This window comes from Balaenoptera acutorostrata, chromosome 14, assembly GCF_949987535.1.
Source record: "Balaenoptera acutorostrata chromosome 14, mBalAcu1.1, whole genome shotgun sequence".
Taxonomy (NCBI): domain Eukaryota; kingdom Metazoa; phylum Chordata; class Mammalia; order Artiodactyla; family Balaenopteridae; genus Balaenoptera; species Balaenoptera acutorostrata.
In genome coordinates, this window is record NC_080077.1 from 28691655 (window position 1) to 28714107 (window position 22453).

A 22453-nucleotide genomic window follows, 5' to 3' on the forward strand; every position below is an offset into this window, starting at 1 on the left:
AATAAATGCATAAAGTTAAGAACATTATGTTATGTCCACAGTATCTTGATGTAAATGAGGGATTTCCATGAGTGTTTTAGAAATTTAAATGTTCAGTTAATACACATATTAAATTAAAATATTTTGTGCAGTGTATTTAGAACACAATTTTTGATATGCTAACACACCTTTACAAACAAAACTCAAAATGTTTCAACACATTTTCCCAACTCTTTGCTGCCTATTTTTAAAAAGAAGCAGTTTAGGAAAAAGTTATGTGATCTCAAGCAATCCAAGATTTAGCACAGTTCTTGTGAATGGTGTATAACCATGAAAAAATGAAAAGTTGTTTCAGACTCTAAAATATTTTGCTCATTAAATACAGGCCAGAATCGTGAAGTCTTTAAATTTTTTCAATGAAAATTATAACATTTATTACTGACCTATTATACCTTTGCCTTATATTTTATTTATCTTTTAACACAGGACTATTTTGCTCACACTTTGTTGTCTGAAAATAAAGTTTACAAGTAGTTTTACATAAATGTTTTAATGGTAAAAAATTTGAAAGATACAAAACAGTTACATGATTTTTTTAGATAGTATTTATCAGAGCAGCTGATACATTTAGGCAATTTTTAAGGAAAATGGAGTAAGCTCATTTTTTTTATCAGTTAAATAAGCTATGAATGAGACCACAGTGGTTGCTAAATGTATCATCCATCTTTCAGTTCTAGCAAAATCTGTGAAGAGTCAGCAGGCATCTTTCCCTGTTAAGCATGTGTTCAGGTTGTGGTCTTTTGGGTCTTTCATTCTACTGACTTTTTGCTTTTTTTGGTAAGAAATATGATTTTTACTTTCAGAAGGCAGTTTTATTTGCCTGATTTTGAAAGGGTTAATCATCTAGTAATACAAAATTTAGTCACAGTGTACCACAAATAATGTACTTTTAGGATTCCCATAATAACAGAGTACTAGTCAGAGAAACGGCTTCTACTGAATTAAATTTATGAAGCTAGACTTCAGCAATTAATGTTCTGTTATTAATCAATACTTGTCTACCTCAATCTCTAGGATCCTGTTCTACATTTAATGATAATTTTGTCTAATACTTATAGAGCATCTTCCATGTTCCTGGTACTATTTTAAGCACTTTACCCATATTTTTTAAAGTTTTCACAATAATCTTATGAGGTAGGTATTATAATTATCCCCATTATGGGAGCCAGGACTTGGATCCATACAGTCTGGACTTGGAGTCCATACTCTCATTTGCTATACTAAACTGCCTTTTTAGCAGATTTCCTGAAATATTAGCTTTTGATTGTCTAATATGCAAACTTTTTTTTTTCTACAAAACCATTTATTCTATGCCTCTCCGTGGAGTATGTGATTTCTTTATATTATCTATACTTTGTGGGAAGCAGAGTTGGAGGCTTATTTGTCTTTTTATTACTGGTACCTAGTCTGAATACTGACACATATTGAATATACATGTAGCATTTTAAGCAGAATCAAGTCTTAATTTGGGAAGTTCTCAGCATTATATGGTAATCCCAGGTAATGAGCCTAATTTTTCACTAGGTGGCAGTATCTCCTGTGAATCAGTATTAACTCTGGAATGCTTTTCAGTCATAGTGTTTTAGGCAAAACAAATCTTCATTGAGCATTTATTGTGTGCCAAGTTGAACAGCGCTGTGAAACCCAGGAATCAGAACCATGCTCTTTTCCAATCTTTTGTGCTTCCTAAGTAGTTAATTAAACCTCTGGGAGAATTTTAGTTAAATTGAAAGGCAGTCTACCGTTGACACTAAACATGATTTTATTTATAGAGCGTAGATTTATTAATGATCACCTGCATCGTCATTGTTGATAGGTTTATTTTGCACATTGTGACATGTTTTACCAGAATTCAGGGCAATATATACCTTTACATTCCTATATAACTTGCTCAGTAACAAAAAGCCCATGGTGTTTACAAGGCCCTATTTCTAACATCCTACCTGCTATATTACTGATGTGCAATAAATACTTGAAATAAGAATTTAAAATCCCATAGAATAGCATTTTCCCCTTATATTTTATAAAAATATAGAATGAAAGGCATGATCAGTTAGTACATTTGGGGCTAATAATGATAGTGGTAGTAGTAGTAGCTAATATTTATCAAGTACTTATTCTGTCAAGCATTTATTTATTTATTTAGTAAGTATCCCCTACTCTCATGAGCATTTTACATGCATTATCTCATACAGTTCTCCCAAATCCCCACAAGATAGTTGCCATCATTATCCCCATTTTGCAGATGAAACTGAGGCACATGAGGAGCATGAAGTAATTTGCCTGAGGCCACACAATTGGTAAAATGACAACGCTTGCCAGGCTGTCTGACTCCAGAGCCTATGCTCTTAAAACATTAAGCTGTCTGCCACAGCTACTTATTTAGTCTTTGCATTTCCTATTTCATGAAGTAACTTAAGAAGGTAGCCGAATATACCTGTGGTGAAATGTAGTGTTTGTTTTCAATTTTAATATATAGGAAGACCCCTTAAGAGTAAAAGGAGCTTTGGTTGTCTAGTATCATTATTAATTGTTCACTCCTTTACAAATGTTGGTGGTAATTATAATGCATTAAGCCATTATATTCTCAATATAGTCCAAAATATGATTTTTCTTTATTATGTAATATTAAATTTTAATGTAACTACTTTTATAATATTTTTGCAATAAGGTAATGTCTAGTTGAAATAAATTTAACATCTGTAGTTGTACGTATAATTTAATGGTGTTCTTGAAGTACTAATTATGAATGATTCAAAAGCAAACTCAGATGTTGTAATCCTCATACTTGGATAAGACTAGGCAGTAACATATATAACTGATTGTAGGTTAGAGTTTTAGATATCTATTATTAGCTTAGTGGAGAAATTGAGATAGAAATGCCAAATTTTAAGACATACTGAAGCTACCTATTTCTTGGTCATATCCTGAAGCATCTGTTTTAATATTCCACACATGAGGGATACTCTGAAAGCTTATGTCATTCAAGGATTCAGGATGTATAGAAAACGTAGTCAACTTAATGACTTTGAGCACAAACCAGAGCCCTGAACTCCTCATCCAGGCATTTTCTTATGCTTACATTGGTGCTTTTTAAAGTGCCCCTAGGGAACTTACCTGGTGGCGCAGTGGTTGGGAATCTGCCTGCCAATGCAGGGGACACGGGTTCGAGCCCTGGTCCGGGAGGATCCCACATGCAGTGGAGCAACTAAGCCCATGCTCCACAACTACTGAGGCTGCTCTCTGAAGCCCGTGAGCCACAACTGCTGAGCCTATGTGCCACAGCTGCTGAAGCCCACACACCTGGAGCCCATGCACTGCAACGAAGAGTGGTGTGCACTGGGGAAAGCCTGCGCGCAGCAACAAAGACCCAACACAGCCAAAAATTAATTATTTAGTTAATTAATTTTAAAAAAATAAATAAAGTGCCCCCAAAAAGAAAAAGTGGTACAGTTCAAAATAGACAACAGTGTGGAGGGAAAGACTGAAGTAGGAATTAGAGCATTTTGGTCCTAGACAAAATGCCATCACCTTCTATTTGACCCTGGTCAAAAAATTTATCATTTCTATATCTGTTTTTTCACCTGAAAATTTAAAATAATACCTGTTCTATTTTATCTCAGTGTTTTATCAAAGGATAAAATGAAACTAGAAAGCAAGGCATGGAGCATAGATATGTGAAGCAGGCTGCAGTAGGGAAATCCTAGCTATTTTCTGTAGCAGTATACGTGTCCCACACTTTCAGTTGAATAGCATGATGTGTGATGATTGATAATGGAATAGGGAATCAACAAAACTACAATGCATGTACTTCAGGGGATTTGGAGATAGTTTATTATATTTTCGATGTTCAACTAATAGATTTGCTGAATGATGGTAGACCCTCTCCCATTTGGTTGGCTATGAGACATGAGTCTTTTACACTTTCTTGTATAGCTTCTTGAAGTTTTATTAGTGACACTTTATAAGTTCTACATGACATATAAAATATTTCAAGAAATACAAGATTATGAGCAGGCCCTGAAATACACTCAGGCTACTAGAATTGAAGTATTACTCAGTAGAACTTCTCTGATCCATTGACGCAGTTTCTTAAGATTCGCTGAAGCAGGAACAAGTCAGGCCCAGTGAAATACAACAAAAAATCGTAAGCCCTTGAACATCCTTGTCTTAGTCAATTTGGACTGCTATAACAGAATACCAGAGACTAGATGGCTCATAAACAACAGCCATTTCTTTCTCACAGTTTTGAGGTCTGGGAAGTCCAAAATCAAAGCCCTGACTCTTTGTCCAATGAAAGCTCACTTTCTGGTTCATAAAGAGCACCTTTAGCTGTACCCTCACATGGTACAGCTAAAGACCTCATTGGGGTCTTTTTTATAAGAGCCCTAATCCCTTTCATGAGGGCTGTGCTCTCATGACCTAATCACCTCCCAAAGGCCCCACCTCCTAATACCATCACCTTGGGGGTTAGGATTCCAACATAGGAATTTTAGGGGAACACAACATTCAGACCACAGAGATTCTCTTCACACCGCAAGTGTGAGAGGAAGAGAAGGAGGGTGCTGCATAACTGCTGAATGCTAGGAATCTAGAGCCGTAGACCTACCAGCTTACAGTAATCATATTATAATTGGAAGTAGAAATATTGATAAGTAAATTAGGTATCCAGTAAGATGACTATACACAGTAACAGGGGTATGTGTAATAGCAGATCTTGACCAAAGGTATTAAATGTTGAACCACAAAGAAATATTACTGTTAATATAGTGTAAGAAAAAGACCATGCTGTTTTTTCGTTGTGCTTTATTATAAAGTCAATAACATAAGTACACATAGGTTTTAATAATAACAAACCTTGTATTATTTTCAAATGCAAAGGGCACAGAATTGAAATATCTTATTTCCTCCATTCTTCCTCCTATAAAGATAAAGATCTCCTGAGGAAAACCACATTATTTTTTTATAATTGTTTAAGGCCAGAACATACACAGAAGCACTGAACTTACTATATAAATCAGGAAAGAGTGTCAGTTATGAAAACATTTTAAGAATTTTTTTAATCGTGTAAAGTCTAGAATCCCAAATTACAGGTGATAGTAGGTAAATTTAGAAGTATTTTGATGGATATAGGAAGGAAAGGAAATTGCATTTCCTTTAAGCAAATGTAGTTGCCGCCTCTGTGTTCTCAGCACCATGTCCATTGCTCTGCTGTACCACTTAGCACATAGCAGTAATTTCTTGTTGACCTCCAAAAATTCAGACCCCCAAGAGCGGGGCAGTGCTTTTGTATGCCCAGAGCCTGCTCTAGTGCACTCCTCTAAGAGTCATGAAAGGATAGGGATGAGACTTAAAATTGTGAGTTTTAAACATATTAGTTAGGTTAGAGCTAAGTTTTAAACATACAAAGTTAAATTAGTACAAGGAAGAGAAAATGACTAAGTGAAGAAATACAGTTACCTAATTGCACCATCATTCTCTAACCATGGCCTCTATGAAAATGATTTAGAAACCTTTGAACTGTTAGAAGCGTAGAGCTTGAAGGAATTTCAGAAATCATCTATTATAACCTATTTTACAGGGAAATAATCTGTATAGTCTTACACAAATAGGTATTTGTGGAGGGCTGGGGAGGGGAAAGAATGCAAGATCTTGACAGCAGCTTGTTTGTAGTTTGTAGTATCTGAGAAACTAGGTCTTTATGAATATTTCTGCAGATTTTTTTTATGGCTGTCTTCACAGAACTAGAGGTGCTAAAGATAAGGTAGGGTGTTAATTTGCCTCCTTGAAATCCAGTCAGATGGCTTTTGTATAGAAAATTCCCTTTAGACAACATAAACAAGTATTCATAATTGTTTGGGGTTTATTTTTGTCATCTGTATCCATTTAGGCCATTTTAATCTTTTCTGAAAGGTATCCTTAATGCCTGGAAAAATAGATAAATACTCAGGCAATTGCCTTTTGGTATTTTTTACTAGTTAAATAAATTCCTTTTTTTTAAAATTAAAATAATACATGTTTAGCATAGCATAATACTTAGAAAATACAGTTTGGCAAAAAGAGTAAGGTAAATACCCAAATCCTACTGTCCCGTATAAACTGTTGTTTATATCAGCCTCTGTGCTTCTAACGTGTACTCACCCACTCAGGGCTTGAGGTGAAATTGTAGTTGTGTATCTGGCAAGTACAAAAACATAGGGAGTCAGAAAATGCCATTAAATAGTTAAACCCAGTTTTACTTTCCATTCTAGTAGCAAAAACCAATGAAATGTTAAGAGGACAATTTTGAAAAGCAAATCAGGCAAAGATCATGGAACGTGATTTTTACGCGTTGATTCATTCATCCCTGACTCATCTACTAAAGTCAAACCTCCAGTCCATTGAGCACTCTTCTTTTACAGCTTCAAAGTTTCTCTTTGTTCTTTAAACAATCTTTTATTTGAGGTAAGTAAATGTTCTGAGTGCTATGAAAAGAAGTCCAAACTATATACTGAAAAATAGTAGTCAAACCCACAAAAATCTAAGTGTAGGCACAGCTACACTTCATCTGAAAACAGTAATTGGTACTGAGGAACGTGCATCACTGCAAGGGTGGGCTGTAAGCAGGTCTTCTCCCTCAATTACGTCCCCTGGTTCTTAACCACCATCAAGGTCTGCAGGGAGAGAGCCCCAGTTATCATTGAGCTGTTCTTCACTTAGAACATGTGAATGAAGTAGTACATGAATATAAAGATCAGAGACCTAAATTTTTTTGTAGGTGCTATTTCAAATTCATGCTTCGTGAAACCAAGGTTGATAACTAAAAAGAAAAGTGATCATCCTTTTGTATATTCATTTTATTGCTTTATAAACTTTTTTCTTCCAATTAATAATATATTATGAACAATTTTCTATCATGATAATTATACATCTGTACATAATTTTAGTGGCTGAATTCCCTTTCTTTAAATGAATACACCATAATTTAAACAACTATTGTTGCATAATTCCACTATTATATGTTTTTCAGTATTTTAAAGAACACTTCAGTACACATCTGGCTACCCTTACTCAGTTTGTTCCGTGGGAACAAATATCTTGAGGTACAGTGGGATAGTTGAACAAGCAATAAAAGAAGCATCACTTTCTAATTTGCCTTCTTCCTCTTATTTCTTCCTTAATTAGTAGTGAAGTTGGATATATAGTTCTCCTTTTTGTGAATTTTCTGTAATGGTCATTTGCCCATTTTTCTGTTGTATTATTCATTTTTTTTTTTTTTTTTTTTTTTTTTTAGAGTTTGACAAATTTATTGGTATTTTAGTAAAGACATTCATCTCAGTCGTTTTGGGATATTATTTCAACATAAACATTAAAATGAACAAAAATGGGAAGTTTGCCTACGTTAAAGCAAGTTAAATTCATGTATCTTGATATAATTAAACCATGTAAGTAAGAACTAATCGTTCTATATACATTTCCATTGTTTTACTTGGGGCTTACTCTAAACTCAAATGCAAGTGAACAAAGTATTAGGAATATATACAGGCTGCTTCTCTGGAGTTATTACCTATTAAAAGAGCTCAGCAAGTAGTTATCACCAATTAAACAGTCTGAAGCTGCCTCCAAATCTAACACTGTAAGAGTTTTCAAGGAAATCATTATACTATATGTTTCTTTTATGTGTGACTATGCTTTTAAAGATGTGTTTAACTGTCACATTAAAAAAAGAATTCATATACAAAAATACAAAATAAACACAATCCTACAACACAAAGATTAACAAAGTATATGTGGTCAAAGATTCCATAAAATATGTTTAAAGATGCATTTTCTTTCCTTTTATTTTCAGTATCTAAAATGTGCTTTTGAGAGGCCACTGGTTAATATGTGTACAGTTAAAAGAAACCATATTATTGTGCTAAATAAGAATTCCTGTAATAAGTTCAAATCAAATTGGATTTCACAAGTTAGTAACATAAAATGCTTTGATAAAGTTACAGAAAGTGCATCTTTCTTATTTTCCATCTTCATACAATGTTGCCTTTTTTTTGGTGTTTATATCCTTTAAAAAATAAGAACAGCCAAATATTTAACTATTATGTACATTTAAATTTTTGGTGGTGGTTTGTTATTTTAAAAGAAACAGCTTCCTTATGATTTGCCTGAAGATCTGGTGGAAATGCTTACAGGAACTAGCTAATAACAAAAATCAAGAGAAGCACATTCAAAATACTGATTTACTTTGGTAGCAAATGGTTGTTCTTTGAAGACTATCAAAGGTAGACAAGACCCTCTAAAGTGAAGTGGGCTATTTTAAATACTCAACAGTTTACATAAAATTTTAAAATGTTCTTTTTAAAGAGCTAAGCATCTGTATCCACTGATAGCAATGCAATAACTAGTTTATGATGATTCGAAACAAAACAAATGCCCATTAGGAAAAAAAAAAAGCTGTATTTTCATTTTTATCTAATTTACTTTCTCAGTCAATAGTCCAGCAACATTTTCCTCCCAATACAATACTCCCTTCTCTATAAAGCTGTTCCTGGGAGCCAGACTTTAGGTTAACAAGGGAGTTAAGTTAGAGAGTAACTGCCTACAGTTTAAATAGACAACTTTTTGCTTCCCTCTTAATGTGCTAGTAGTTGTGTCTAAAAAAATATGCAATTCTTAGAAAGGTACCATTTCTGATTTTTTTAATCATCTATAACCTTCGGAAACTAATCACATGAAACTACAAAATTAGCAAATGTCTTGAAATCTGTATATAAAACATAAATTACCTTTAATTTCAAATTCTCATTTATTAGTGTACCACTCAATCTTTAAAAAAAGAAAAAGAAAAAAAAAAGGCGGCTCCAAAGATAGTCTTATACCATTCTTTAAAAAAGGAAACTGTTCCTTTTAACTTTACACCCACCCCATACCCCAATTTCAAAACACATCATTTAATTGTCTTGGTCATGGACATTTCCAAGATGAGATTTTATATTTCGCTCCCATAGCTTCTGGTTATCAGAAAACCCATGCTTTCCTTTATTGAAGGAATTTGGTCCTGCTGATGTTGGTGTATCCCTTCCAATATTTTTCATCCTCATCTTTGCTTCTGGAGGCATTTCCTCTGGTTCACTATCTTCATCTTCATTAAAAGCTGCTGCTACTGAAAGGGTTTTTGGAGCAAGAGTTGGAACGGTTTCCTTAGGTTTACTTGAGCCAAGTTTGATGGATATGGCTGAGGCTTTCTTTGTCATCTGACTACCTATGGCAAATCCAAACTTGGAGATCTTTGTAGGCTTTGTTGGGAGGTCTGCAGCTTCTTCTTCAGCTGATCGCTTCTCAGCGCTGCGACTGGAATTTTCCCCTCCATTACTGGAAGAAACAGTCTTAGTTTTCACAGGTTTTTCTGCTTCTTCTTCAGGTCCTCCGGCGGCTCCAGCTCGCTGCGGCTTTTCAGGTTTCTCCTCTCCCGCCTTTCCGTCCGCCATTTTCCCTGCCGCGGCCGGATTATTCATTTTTAATTGATTTTATGGGGACTCTTTGAATATTAACTCCTATCACTTTTTTGTGAGCAGTTTTATTGAGGTGTAATTGACATACAATAAACTGCATATATTTTAAATGTACACCCTGATAAGTCAACACATATTTATATACTTGTGAGACTATCACCTCAACCAAGGTAATGAACACATCCATCATCCTCCAGAGTTAACTTTGTGCTCCTTGGTCATCTCTCCCTACCTCCCCCTCCTGCCAGACAAACACTATGAATTAATTTGCATTTTCTAGAACTGTATATGAGTGCAACAGTATATACCACATATTTTTTTTGGTCTGTCTTCTTTCACTCATAATTACTTTGAAGTTAATTTGTGTTTTAGAGTTTATCAATAGTTCCTTTTTATTTCTGAGTATTACTTTATTGTATTGATATATCACAGTTTGTTTTTCCATTCACCTGTTGATGGGCATTTGGGTTTTATCCAGTTTTTAGCTATTACAAATAAAGGTGCTGTGAATATTCATTTACAAGTGTTTGTATAAACATATGCTTTTATTTCTCTTGAATAAATACCTAAAAATAGAAGAGCTGGATCCCAGCGCGGACATATGTTTAAGAAGCTGCCAGACTGTTCTCTAAAGTGGTTGTGCTGCTTAACCTTGCCACCACTAGTCTGTATTTCAGTATCTCCGTATCCTTGCTAAATTTGAAATGGCCAGTCTTTTAAATTTTAGCCCTTGTAATAGGTATGCTGTGCTATTTCACTGTGGTTTTAATTTGCTTATCCTTAATGACTAATGATGTTAAGCACCTTTTCATGTGCTTATTTACCATCCATGTATCTTCTTCACTGAATCATCTGTTCAGATCTTTTGCCCATTTGTAAAACTGGCTTGTTTGCTTTCTGATTATTGAATTTTGAGAGTTAGGTTTCTTATATACAAGTGATGCTCTATCAGATATATGATTTGCAAATATTTCTCCCAGCCTTTGGCTTTTCTTCTAATTGTCTTATGAGTTTGAAAGAACAGACGTTTGAAATTTTTATGAAGTCCAAAATTGTCAATTTTTTCTTTTATGGATTTTTAAATTATATAATTGTATAATCAAGAAAATACTTTTAAATGATTACTTTTTTATTTTTTCTCCTTTGTACTTACAGGCATTTAAAATTTTTCAAATTCATTTATTTAAATGATCAAATGAGATAATGTATGTGAAAGCATCCTAAAAATCATAAAGTACAATACAGGTGCTAATACCCTCGTCGTCGTCGTCATCATCATCATCATCAAAAACATTCACCCTTTGAGCCATCTATTCCACTCTGGGGTATTAAATCCAAAGAAAGGATTCTTTTAAAAACTAAATTATGAAAGTACTTACGCATAGCCTATAATGAGGGAGAACAGAAAACATTGTAAATATTTAGCAATAGGAGAATACATAAATAAACTATGGTGCTTCCTTAGATGAGACATTGTAAAGCATTTATAAATGGTAATTACATAGTTGTAGAAATATGCAAAAACTTACATTTAAATTGAAAAACTGTTCAATTGTGTTTACACCATGATATCTTAAATAAACTGTACATATGAATAAAGATAGGGGTATGAAGATATGAAAACAGTTGTTTTAAGGAAATGGGTTTGTGACTAATTATTTTTATTGTTTTTGTGTTTTCTTTAATTCTGTTATACTATCTATGCCTTTGATGTTTTATATTGTGTTTTCTGTATGCATCTCTTCAAAGTTAAGAGTCCCCTTCCGATGTGTTATGTTTACCAGACCAAGATACTGCATGGCCTTCAAGGCTCAATTATACTACCTGACATGAAGTTATCTATGAAATTATTAGATTTCCTTCCTTATGGTTTACAGTATTTAATAATTTCACATTTTGTTCATCATGTTGTATTATTATTACCCAGTATCTAAAATGTATTATGTACTTTCTGATCATTCCTTTAATGCTGCAGTTTCATGGCTTAATTATTTCATTATGCTTTTGCCATGATGATTTGAACTAATTATGGACTAATTTTTCCAGTTGCCCAGCAGGAGGCTGAAATGTTCAAACACTACAATGGAACATTTCCATTACCTGGAATACACCAAAGTCAAGATGCTTTATGCACCTGCCCTAGACTACCTCCTCAGGGCTCTTTTCAGATTGATGACTATGTCCGCACTGAAAATTCTTCAGTGAAGATGCAGCAAGTGAAACAGAGGATTGATTCTGTCACAGTATGTTTACTTCTTTTATGCAGTTGAGAAGTTGGAAACTTTAAAACCATTTCAATTCTGTTTTACATTGCCATGCCAATAAATATTAACTGAACGAAGTAGTTACTTAAAACTAGGCTTTCTTATACTTTTATAGTTCCTTTCTGGTACTTGTTCTAAAATCACTAACTGCAGTAAACAAACTGAACTAAGGATAGTCTATTAGGCTTTCCTGACTTGATATCTCTGTAAAGATCAGCCCAGGACTTGTTTCTCTATTTTAAAGTATATGTGTGTATACGCATATATACAACATGCAGACACGCACACACAGCAAATACCAACCTGGGAAAATGTCTACATAAAATGTATAAATGGAACAACCTTCTTAACATGCAAGAACTAAATAATAAAGAAAATAGTGAGACTTCAACAAAGAAATGGATAAAAGAAATAAACATGTACTTTCAAAAAGAGTAGGTACAAATGTCTCATAAGCATATTTTAAAGTTCTATCTCACTTCAGAGAAAAGTAGTGCCGCAGAAACCAGATATTGCCCGTAAAACTGGAAAATGGATGATGAAAATCAGGAGGAAGATGCTTGGTTAAAAGTCGTGTGGTATTCTGTTGGTGATAAATTACTACGCAGTGTTTCTCAAAGATAAGTGGTAAAATGTATTGAGAAGCTTGAACATCCTTAAAAACACTTAGGCTCTTTGACCCTAATAGTTCTTTTAGTGAGAATTAGCCTGAGCTCCTTGAAGACAGGGACTTTGCAGGCTTGTTGCGTTCCCCCTTGTGGCACAGTGCCTGGCACTTAAGAAATATCATCCTTTCCCCTCCTCCTTTGATAGGGATGTTGACCAGTTTTAAACCCAACATAGGAGGAACTCCATTGAGACATCTTTTAGTTCTGACTGTACTTTCTTCCTCTCTCCTTTCCTTTCTTTAGAAAGTTAGAGAGTGTGGAGTATGCCAGAGTGCAGATCACTCAGACAACGGGTTCAGCTTTAGTTGGAATATGGGGGAAATTTTTTTATATTTCTCAGTATAAATTTTAGAATAATATGACTATAAATTAATATTTCAGTGTTGTAAGACTTTATATTTTAACATTTTAAAATAATTGAATAATGAATGTGTTCCAGATTTTAAAAGGAGGTATGAATAGATAAATGGAGTTCTAAAAATTAGAGAAAAATATTTATTCACTAGGAAAAAAAATGGCCCTTGTCTAAAATCTTGCATGGCAAAATGATTTCATCTACAGACTTAAGAGCAACTCACAGATAGATATATAAAAACAAGTTTCCTACACTCTGTCAATCTTTACACTGTAAAACTTAACATCCTGGAATCACCTTGGGCTTGTAGCTTTTCTCCTGCATCATCTTTTATAGCTGTCATCCTCAGATAAATGAAAGGAAAGTAGATGTAAAAGAAAAATAAAATCAGAAAAATATTTTTTAAGATATGAAATCAATGGCAAGGGGAAAGTAAATTGATAATTTATTATAAGAGAAAAACTTGTTTCTCATAGAATCATTGATTTATTTAGCTTTTACTAAACTTTTCCTTTTAAAAATTATGCTTTGGGATTGAGGTAGATTGAGGCTGCCTTTGGAAATGAAAGCTTTGTCTATTTGCTGTGGTTTTTGAAAAACCATATATTTCCTGTGTTAAGAGAATTCTCTGAACTTTTTTTTCAAATGCTATCTGCAGTGTATTTTCTCTGAGAATGTATGTAGTATATATGGGAATCAAAACAAAATGTCATCTTTGTTCCCACGGAAGCTCCATTCTTTTTATGTTTTGCAAGCATTTAGGTTGACTGGATTCTCACCTTTTGTCACAATGCCTTTTCTCTTGTTTCCTAAGCTGTGTTTTGGTAGACCCTAAATTCCTTTTCCTGTTAGGTTTGTTACTTAGTCTAAAAGGCTCTGTCACTGGTCTTCTATGTAGAAGTCTAATAGAGAAGACTATGTTACTTCTATATTGTAGAAGACTGTATCCCTGGAGATACTCCTTTCTTTGTAACCACAAAAGGAATGTTTTTCTGATAAAATACAGTTCAAGTTTAGGGTATGATTTGTGTGTGTGTGAATTGCATAATAAATTCAGTTCCTCGGGTATTTCATAGGTGTTTACTCATGAATGAGAAAAGGATGCCAAAAATAGATAATTTTCTGTTCTTGGTAGCTTTATCATTTACTCATAATAAAACTCATTTAACTGTTTCGTATTTAATAGAGCCGACTTTGTGCTACTGCTGCAGCAATACCTAAAAGGCTCTGCAATCCAGATAAGACCTCACGGATAGACAGTATCTTGAGAGCAGTGACACAACTCTTTCTAAAGTTTCAAACCCAGAAATTTGGTCTTATTAGTGTATACGGAGCTGCTCAGAATCTGGGGTACCTGGTAGTAGTAAACAGTTCCACAGAAAGTTGATTTATAAACTTAAACATCTTATAATGAAAGGTATACTTCTCCAGCTGCTTGAGCACTCAAGACCACTCGCGCTTTTAAAAATTAACCCAAGGGCTTCCCTGGTGGCGCAGTGGTTGAGAATCTGCCTGCTAATGCAGGGGACACGGGTTCGAGCCCTGGTCTGGGAAGATCCCACATGCCACGGAGCAACTGGGCCCGTGAGCCACAGCTACTGAGCCTGCGCGTCTGGAGCCTGTGCCCCGCAACGGGAGGGGCCGCGATAGTGAAAGGCCCGCGCACCGCGATGAAGAGCGGTCCCCGCACCGCGATGAAGAGTGGCCCCCACTTGCCGTAACCAGAGAAAGCCCTCGCACGAACCGAAGACCCAACACAGCCAAAAATAAATAAATAAATAAATAAAGTAGCTATAAAATTAAAAAAAAAAAAAAAAAAATTTAAAAAAAAAAAAAAAAAAAATTAACCCAATATCTGGGTCAGTGATCACAGAGCTGATTGTTAAGCAGAGTCATAGGAATAGGGATTGAATGGGTTTTAAAATGTTTTATGCCAATTTTGAAAAAAAAAGATTAATTTTCTCTACCTCACAGGAGATTTCACTTTATAATAATTGGTGATAATTAACATCTGTTTAATTATGAGTAGAAACTGACATAATGAATTCCTGGTACTGTGCTAAGTGTTTTACGTGTTCACTGTATTTAATCCTCAAAACCATCCTATAATGTGGATGCTAGTATTATCCCCATTTTACAGAAGATGAAGTTGAGGCTTACAGAGATCAAGCAATATTGCCAAGGTCACACAGATGGAAACATTGGAGCTGAGATTCAGTCCAGGCAATCAGAATCTCATGCCCACAGTCAGTTTTACTGTCTCCTTTTAGTGATTGAAATTACTAGTATCCTTTAGATGTAGTCTATGTCCCTTAGAAATTTCTGGATTAAAAAAAAAAGGACACTCTTCTTTTTTTTTTTTTAGACAATTTTTTTTTAAAGCAGATATTCATTTTTAATTAATTATTTATTTATTTATTTTTTGGCTGTGTTGGGTCTTCGTTTCTGTGCGAGGGCTTTCTCCAGTTGCGGCGAGCGGGGGCCACTCTTCATCGCGGTGTGCGGGCCTCTCACTATCGCGGCCTCTCTTGTTGCGGAGCACAGGCTCCAGACGCGCAGGCTCAGTAGTTGTGGCTCACGGGCCTAGTTGCTCCGCGGCATGTGGGATCTTCCCAGACCAGGGCTGGAACCCGTGTCCCCTGCATCAGCAGGCAGACTCTCAACCACTGCGCCACCAGGGAAGCCCTCTTCTTTTTTAGTTCTTTTTTTCTAAACTCCACATTGATTGTTACCATTTTTCCCTAATGCTGTACTAGGCTGATGATATATGCTGGTTAACCTTAATTGGACTAGAATATTATTTGTGTCTCCCTAGCAGCAAATTTACAAGTCATCTATTTTGTGTTGCCTTTGACTAATTTCTTTTTCAAAAGTGACTTTTTCTTGGCCTTATCCCATGAGTTGTAGGCAGTCCCTTTCTGTAGCTCCTCCAGTCATATCCTTTACTCCTCAGAAGTGTTTACTATTAGATTTCCTCTGAAGTAAATTATTAATTTGAGAATTATATGTATGGGTATTCTTATTTATAGAGATAATTATATACTGCAGTTCAGAGTGTGTCTTTTAGATATGTTAGTGTCCCAGTACAGAACTTTAGTGTTTATGCTAAGTTTACTGAGGAGACAAATTTTTCTTGAGGCAGTTACATGTGGGCCCTCCAGAGTCTTGTTTGTCAGTGCGTTTTGCTTTGGCAAACCAAAATCATGTCATTGAGTCTCTTTAATTTATACTCTTTCCAGCTCATTGGAACAGTGCAGAGTGACACCTGCAGGTGATAGATTAAAAAACACTCTCCCAAATGTTGATTTTTGGTTATTAAGAGATTAATATCTGAATGTGTTAGAAAGAGTTGATATTTTATTAAATGAAATTATGAGTATTTCTTTACTTATTTTATCCTATTTCTTTTAGGAGGTGATACGAGCCTGTGCTGCAAAGGTGAGTGGTTTTTGTTGTTGTTGTTTTTGAATTTTATTGTATTTATTTTTTTATACAGCAAGTTCTTATTAGTCATCCATTTTATTCATATTAGTGTGTACATGTCAATCCCAATCTCCCAATTCATCCCACACCCCTCCCCCACTTTCCCCCCTTGGTGTCCATGCGTTTGTTCTCTACATCTGTGTCTCTATTTCTGCCCTGCAAACCGGTTCATCTGTACCATTTTTCTAGGTTCCACATATATGCGTTAATAATACGATATTTGTTTTTCTCTTTCTGACTTACTTCACTGTGTATGACAGTCTCTAGAGTGAGTGGTTTTTATTACCAGGAAGGTAACTTTAGTTTTCATTGTGATGCACCAAAGAATTGAAATGTACCGTTCATAGTTGTAATAGAACTTTTACAAAGTTCATCTGATACATATCTTCTGCATTTGAGCTCGGATTTATCAAGGAATCGTAATACTGGCACCTGAGAATTCAGCAAGTAGCTTCATATTTTTGAAGATTTAAAAATATTAAGTGATTGGGATATACTTTCAGTAAAGGGCCAGCAAGATCATTTCCTTCTCTGAGAAACATATTGTATGATACTTTATAGGTAAGAGACAGCAATACAGTTCCAATGGGTGAATGCTGAGTAAAGTGTATAAGCCTTGAAACGAATGTAAGCCTCACATAAACGTCAGCGATATATTGTGCTGATAATGCTCTGGATCATTTATACCATGTTTCATACTTCCTTTCCCATTTAACTATATATCAATCCTGAGAGACAGATTAGATATTATTGTTATTCCAATTTTAGAAGAGAGGAAACTGAGGCTGAGAGAGGTTAAGTGATTTGCCCAAGACCCCAAAGTTGGTCTGAAAATGGAGGTATGCAAAAAGGCCCTTGATTATTAATCACTTTCAACTAAATTGTATCTGGGATGCTATCAACACAGCAGCTTTCTTCCTTCTACAAGCAAGGTTATTTTATATACAACCTTTAACTTAATTGTCAAGAAAATAAGTTTTATTTAAAAGAGTTGGAATAACATCACATGTTTGTCCTTCCCTCTTATTTTCTTCTGTCTGTTCCCAAAATTCAGTTGAATAATTAGACATTCGTTTATTTATCAAATATGATTATATATGTCACAAAGTGAAAGGTGAGACCTCCAGAAGGGAAAGAATTAAAGTGGTATTAGTATATTCAAAGACTGCTTTATATAATGTCAGTGCAGTGGAAATACTGTTTTTACTCAGTAGACACCTCCTACCATGTGGCAGGTGCTTGGAATACAGAAGTAAGTAGGCTATTGTCTCGTTCCACATGGGGCATCTTATGGAGGAAATGTGTCAGAAAACACTGGGCTTATCCCATCACTGAGCTGTCCGATATCAGTCAGGACCCATCACATTTTTACCTAATTATCACAAGTCAACAGGAAATAGAATATAGACAAGGGGAAGGAAGATGGGGAAAAAGGAGAACAAGCTATATTCTGACTTAGGCTGCAGATGTTCAGGAAACTTGTTCCTGATAGCAATGATTGGTATAATGATTGTAGCTCTAAGATTACTAAATCTTCTTAAGTATGTATAGAATATAAAACTGGAGTCAAAAAAGTAGTTTATCCTCTTGATTAGCAGTTCAGAGCTATTTCTCTTTATTTTAACACATGTATTATGTACCCCTCTTTTGTAATGCTGTCTGAATGTCCAAAGAGTAAAGTGTTCTGCACATATTTGGCAAAAGGCTTTATGGAGAACGTCCTCTGCTATTCTGGAAACTTCCTGAGGGTGGAGGTTCATGTCATTCATCTTTGTATTCCTAGTACTTAACAAAAGTAGAATAGTCATTGAAAATATGACATTTTTGGAAATCAATCATGGTCTATAAGGATTAACCTACTAGTGCCTTTAGTTATTTTTTTATGACAGTTTTATTGAGATATAATACACATACCATAATATTCACCCTTTTAAAGTGTACAGTTTATTGGTTTTTATTATATACACAGAGTTGTGCAACCATCACTACTATCTGGAGCTCTTTCATTCCCTCCAAAAAGAAACCCCGTATTTCTTAGCAATCATTCTCCATTTCTGGGTAGGGACATGCATACACACACACACACACACACACACACACACACACAAAACACTCAAACTCCTGCTAACCACTAATACTCTCTGTCTCTATAGATTTGCCTATTCTGGACATTTTATATAAATGGAATCATAGAATATGTGATCGTTTGTTACTGGCTTCTATAGATTAGAATAATGTTTTCATGGGTCCTCCATTTGTAGCATGTATGAGTACTACTTTTTATTGTCAAATAAGATTCCATTGTATAAATATATTGCATTTTGTTTATCCATTCATCAGTTTACGGACATTTGTGTTGTTTATACTTTTTAGCAATTAAGAAGAATGCTACTATGAACATGTGTGTACAAGTTTTTGTGTGGGCATATGTTTTTATTTCTCTGGGGTATATATCTGAGAGTGGAATTGTTGGGTCATATGGTAACTCTATGTTTAACATTTTGGGAAACTACCAAACTGTTTTCCAAAGTGGCTGCACCATTTTAGAATCCCACTAGCAGTGGTTCCAGTTCCTCCTCATCCTTGTCAATACTTGCTATTTTCTGTCTTTTTTTTATAGCCATCCTAGTGGGTATGAAGTGGCATCTCATTGTGATTTTGACTTGTATTTTCTTAATGACTAAAGGTGTTGAGTATTTTTGTTGTGCCGTTTTTATATCTTCCTTGGAGAAGTGTCTATTCAACTCCTTTACCTGTTCTTTAAGAAAAGAATTATTTCTTTTTATTGTTCACTTTAAGAGTTCTTTATATATTCTGGATACAAGTCCCTTGTCAGATAGATGATCTGCAAATGTTTTATCCCATTTTGTGGGTTGTCCTTTTAATTTCTTGACGGTATTCTTTAAAACAAAAAGGCTTTAATTTTTATGAAATTAAGTTAATCTATTTTTTTCTTTTGTCACTTGTGCTTTTGATGTCATATATAAGAAACCATTGCCTAACCCAGTGTTCCAGAGATTTACTTCTCTGTTTTCTAGGATCTTTATATTTTTAACTCATATTTAGGTCTGTGATTATTTTGAGTTAATTTTTTTTAATATGATGTGATGTAGAGGTCTAATTTTATTCCATTTGCATATGGCTGTCTAGTTGTCCCAGCACCATTTATTGAAAAGAGTATTCTTTCCCCATTGAATGGTCTTTACACTGTTGTCAAAAGACTTTACTCTTAAAAGCAGAATATATTTATGTCATTTCTCATCTATTACATCCAGGATAATAAATTTTTACCAGGTACCTAAGTTTTTTCTTCCCTAAATCCCATCTAGATTTTTATATTGTTGAAGATTTATTCCTTTTTTTTCCATTAACAGTCTTTAAACAAATATTTATTGAATGCATACCAAGTGTGTGTGCATGTGTGTGTGTGTGCGTGTGTGTGAGAGAGAGAGAGAGACCATGTGCACACACGGAGAATACAACAGTGAATAAGAACATTCTATTGTAGGGAGACAAATAACAAAAAAGGAAATAAGATGATTTCAGTAAGAAGTGATGTGAAGAAAATAAAATAGGCCCATGGGACAAAGAATGACTGGGGGAAGTTATACTCTAAAGGATGATCATGGAAGGCCTCTCTGAGAGAAATACTTGACAAGGAGCTAGTCCTGTCCTGCAAAAGTCCTCATCCAGGAATAAAACTGGCATGCTGGAGGAGCAGAAAGAACACCACTAAGCTTAAGCGGGATAGTGAGCAAGCAAGGAGGAACAGTGTTTCCTGACAAGTTGGAGAGAAAATCAGGAGATCAGGCATGCCTTTTAAAGGGCCTTGTAAGCATGCTAATGTAGGGGAGGAAAAATTTTACCTTCCACCCTTCTAGTTTCTGTGGCTGGTCTAAGGGTTAAATTGGCATAGACAGATTACCAGGAGAAAAAATACAATTTTAATTACATACATACATGAGCTCCACAAAGTTATGATATTCCAAAGGCTGCCAGGTAACTGAGGCTTATATACCATCCTGAGCCTAGAAAAGGGATAGAGAGATCTGGGGCTTCAGAGGCAGAAGGCAATTCAAGGGAAAGTGAGAAGAGGAACTGGTTAGTAGACAAGGTTACCCTGCCATGCAGATAAGTCTCTCAGGTGAAAAAGTTGTCCCTGATGATAGCTCTTTTCCTGGTATAATAGATCCCCTTTCTAATGTATTGGGTTGGTCAAAAAGTTCGTTCGGATTTTTTCCGTAACATCTTCGGAAAAACCCGAACAAACTTTTCTTTTTTTGAGAAAGGCCAGTGAACCCTTTTTTTTTTTTAAACACAACTAACTTTTAAAAATTTATTTATTTATTTTTGGCTGCATTGGGTCTTTGTTGCTGTGCGCAGGCTTTCTCTAGTTGTGTCGAGTGGGGGCTACTCTTCGTTGCGGTACGCGGACTTCACATTGCAGTGGCTTCTCTTGCTGTGGAGCACGGGCTCTAGGTGTGTGGGCTTCAGTAGTTGTGGCATTCGGGCTCAGTAGTTGTGGCTCACGGGCTCTAGAGCACAGCCTCAGTAGTTGTGGCACACGGGCTTAGTTGCTCCGTGGCATGTGGGATCTTCCCAGACCAGGGATTGAACCCATGTCCCCTGCATTGGCAGGCGGATTCTTAACCACTGCACCACCAGGGAAGTCCCCCGAATGAACTTTTTGGCCAACCCAGTATATTTCCCTTATAAAAGGGTAACTTCCACTCTGTTTTCAGAACTCCTGTGTCTGAAGTTTCTCAAAGTAATCCTTATGCCAAAGAGGCATATTTTGGGGTGGCATATTCTGCTATCCTTCTGTAAGGAGTTTAGGGTGTTGATTTAATCAGAGAAACAAGTGATTAAGATGTTAAGCTAGAGAGAATGTGAGAATAGATTTTAAAAGGAGAGTAAGGGTCTCAGTTCAAGAAAGAGGAGATTGTGGCCTGGACTAGGATGGTATTAAAAGATAAACTGAGGCATATTAAACATTTTAAGAGGGTCTTTTGGAGCAAAAAATGATTCGAATTGGGCAGGGCCAAGCCAGAAATCATTAGAAGCATTTCACCAACAGGAGCTGGGGAAAGACTCCTATAGAGAAAAGGCAGAAGCAAAACAATGAAATTATTGATTGGCTATAGTTTAAAGCCTAGTTGGCTGTTGTGATTAGTTGTCCTTAGGTTTCAATTTTGCAACCTTGAAGTATTTACAGGCTTAGATTTTGTGGTCATAGGCTACCCTGGCATTAGAGCCACCTCAGTCTAATGGTCCCCTTGATTAATTAGCTTAACATTGGTAATAATGGAAATGGAAGCAGTGGACAGATTTGGGATATATTTTGGAAGTAGACTCAACAAAACTTGGTGATGGATTAGATGTGGTATAAGAGAAAGAAATTAGAAATAACTTCTATGTTGCTGCTTTCAGCAGCTGTGTAGATGGTAGCAGTGCTTTTTAATGAGGTGAGGAATACTGGAGTGGAGTTTTCAATATGACTATAGCTGAGAAGTAGGCAATTGGATATATGAGTCTTAAGCTCAGGGGAGAAGTCAGTGCTAATATCCTTTTTGTTCTAAACTGTCAGATTTGGTAAGATCACCTGGGGAGGGATTATAGCTAAATACCTGAGGCCCTGGTCCAGGAGGGGGTATGTCAGAAAATCCCAGAGGAAGTATTTTAAGAAAGAGGAGTGATAAACAGTCACATGCTACTGAGAGAAAGAGTAAAATGAGGACAGAAAATTGGCGTGGTGGTGTCCTTTGGTTACCTAGATGAGTGCTGTTTCAGTTAAGTGGCTGAGACAAAAGCACGGTTGAAGTGAGTTGAAAACAGAATGGGAGAATATAAAGCAGAGACTGTGTAGGCCATTCTTTTAAGACATTTTAACTGGGGAGCAGAGAAACAGCAACTGGAGGGGAACATTAGATGGACAGTATTAAAGCATATTTATTTGCTGATGGGAATAATTCAGTGGTGATGGAGAAGTTGATAATGTCCCATGGAGGTGGTAATTGCTGGACTCAAGTCCTAGAAAATGTGAAAGGGGATGTAATCCTGAATACCAGTGGAGAAACTAGCCTTAAGAGAAGGGCGTTTTCATCCTTTCTGATAGGCAAATAGGTAGAAAGTATGGGTAGATGCTCAGATACAGAT

At 35.5% G+C, this 22453-nt stretch overlaps 2 protein-coding genes across 10 annotated transcripts in view; one reads left to right on the forward strand and one right to left on the reverse strand.

Annotated features, from left to right (window-relative positions):
• Positions 1 to 22453, forward strand: part of AHI1 (Abelson helper integration site 1) — a 210286-nt gene that overhangs the window by 61497 nt on the left and 126336 nt on the right. For all 9 annotated transcript variants that reach the window (XR_451825.2, XM_057527846.1, XM_057527848.1 and 6 more), the window contains 2 exons: positions 11574 to 11770; positions 16226 to 16252. Coding sequence is in view for 8 of the 9 variants with exons in the window: in XM_057527846.1 (XP_057383829.1) it covers positions 11574 to 11770; positions 16226 to 16252 (224 nt within the window). In the remaining variant the exon portion in view is untranslated. The remainder of the gene's footprint in view (positions 1 to 11573; positions 11771 to 16225; positions 16253 to 22453) is intronic.
• LOC103018258 (PEST proteolytic signal-containing nuclear protein) lies at positions 8803 to 9514 on the reverse strand. The gene has a single exon (XM_028168658.2). It carries the CDS (start codon positions 9501 to 9503, stop codon positions 8967 to 8969), a length of 537 nt encoding a protein of 178 aa, XP_028024459.1. The 5' UTR covers positions 9504 to 9514; the 3' UTR covers positions 8803 to 8966.

Coding starts and splice junctions, on each gene's coding strand:
- LOC103018258 (XM_028168658.2), bottom strand. CDS start 9,503: ATGGCGGACGGAAAGGCGGGAGAGGAGAAACCTGAAAAGCCGCAGCGA.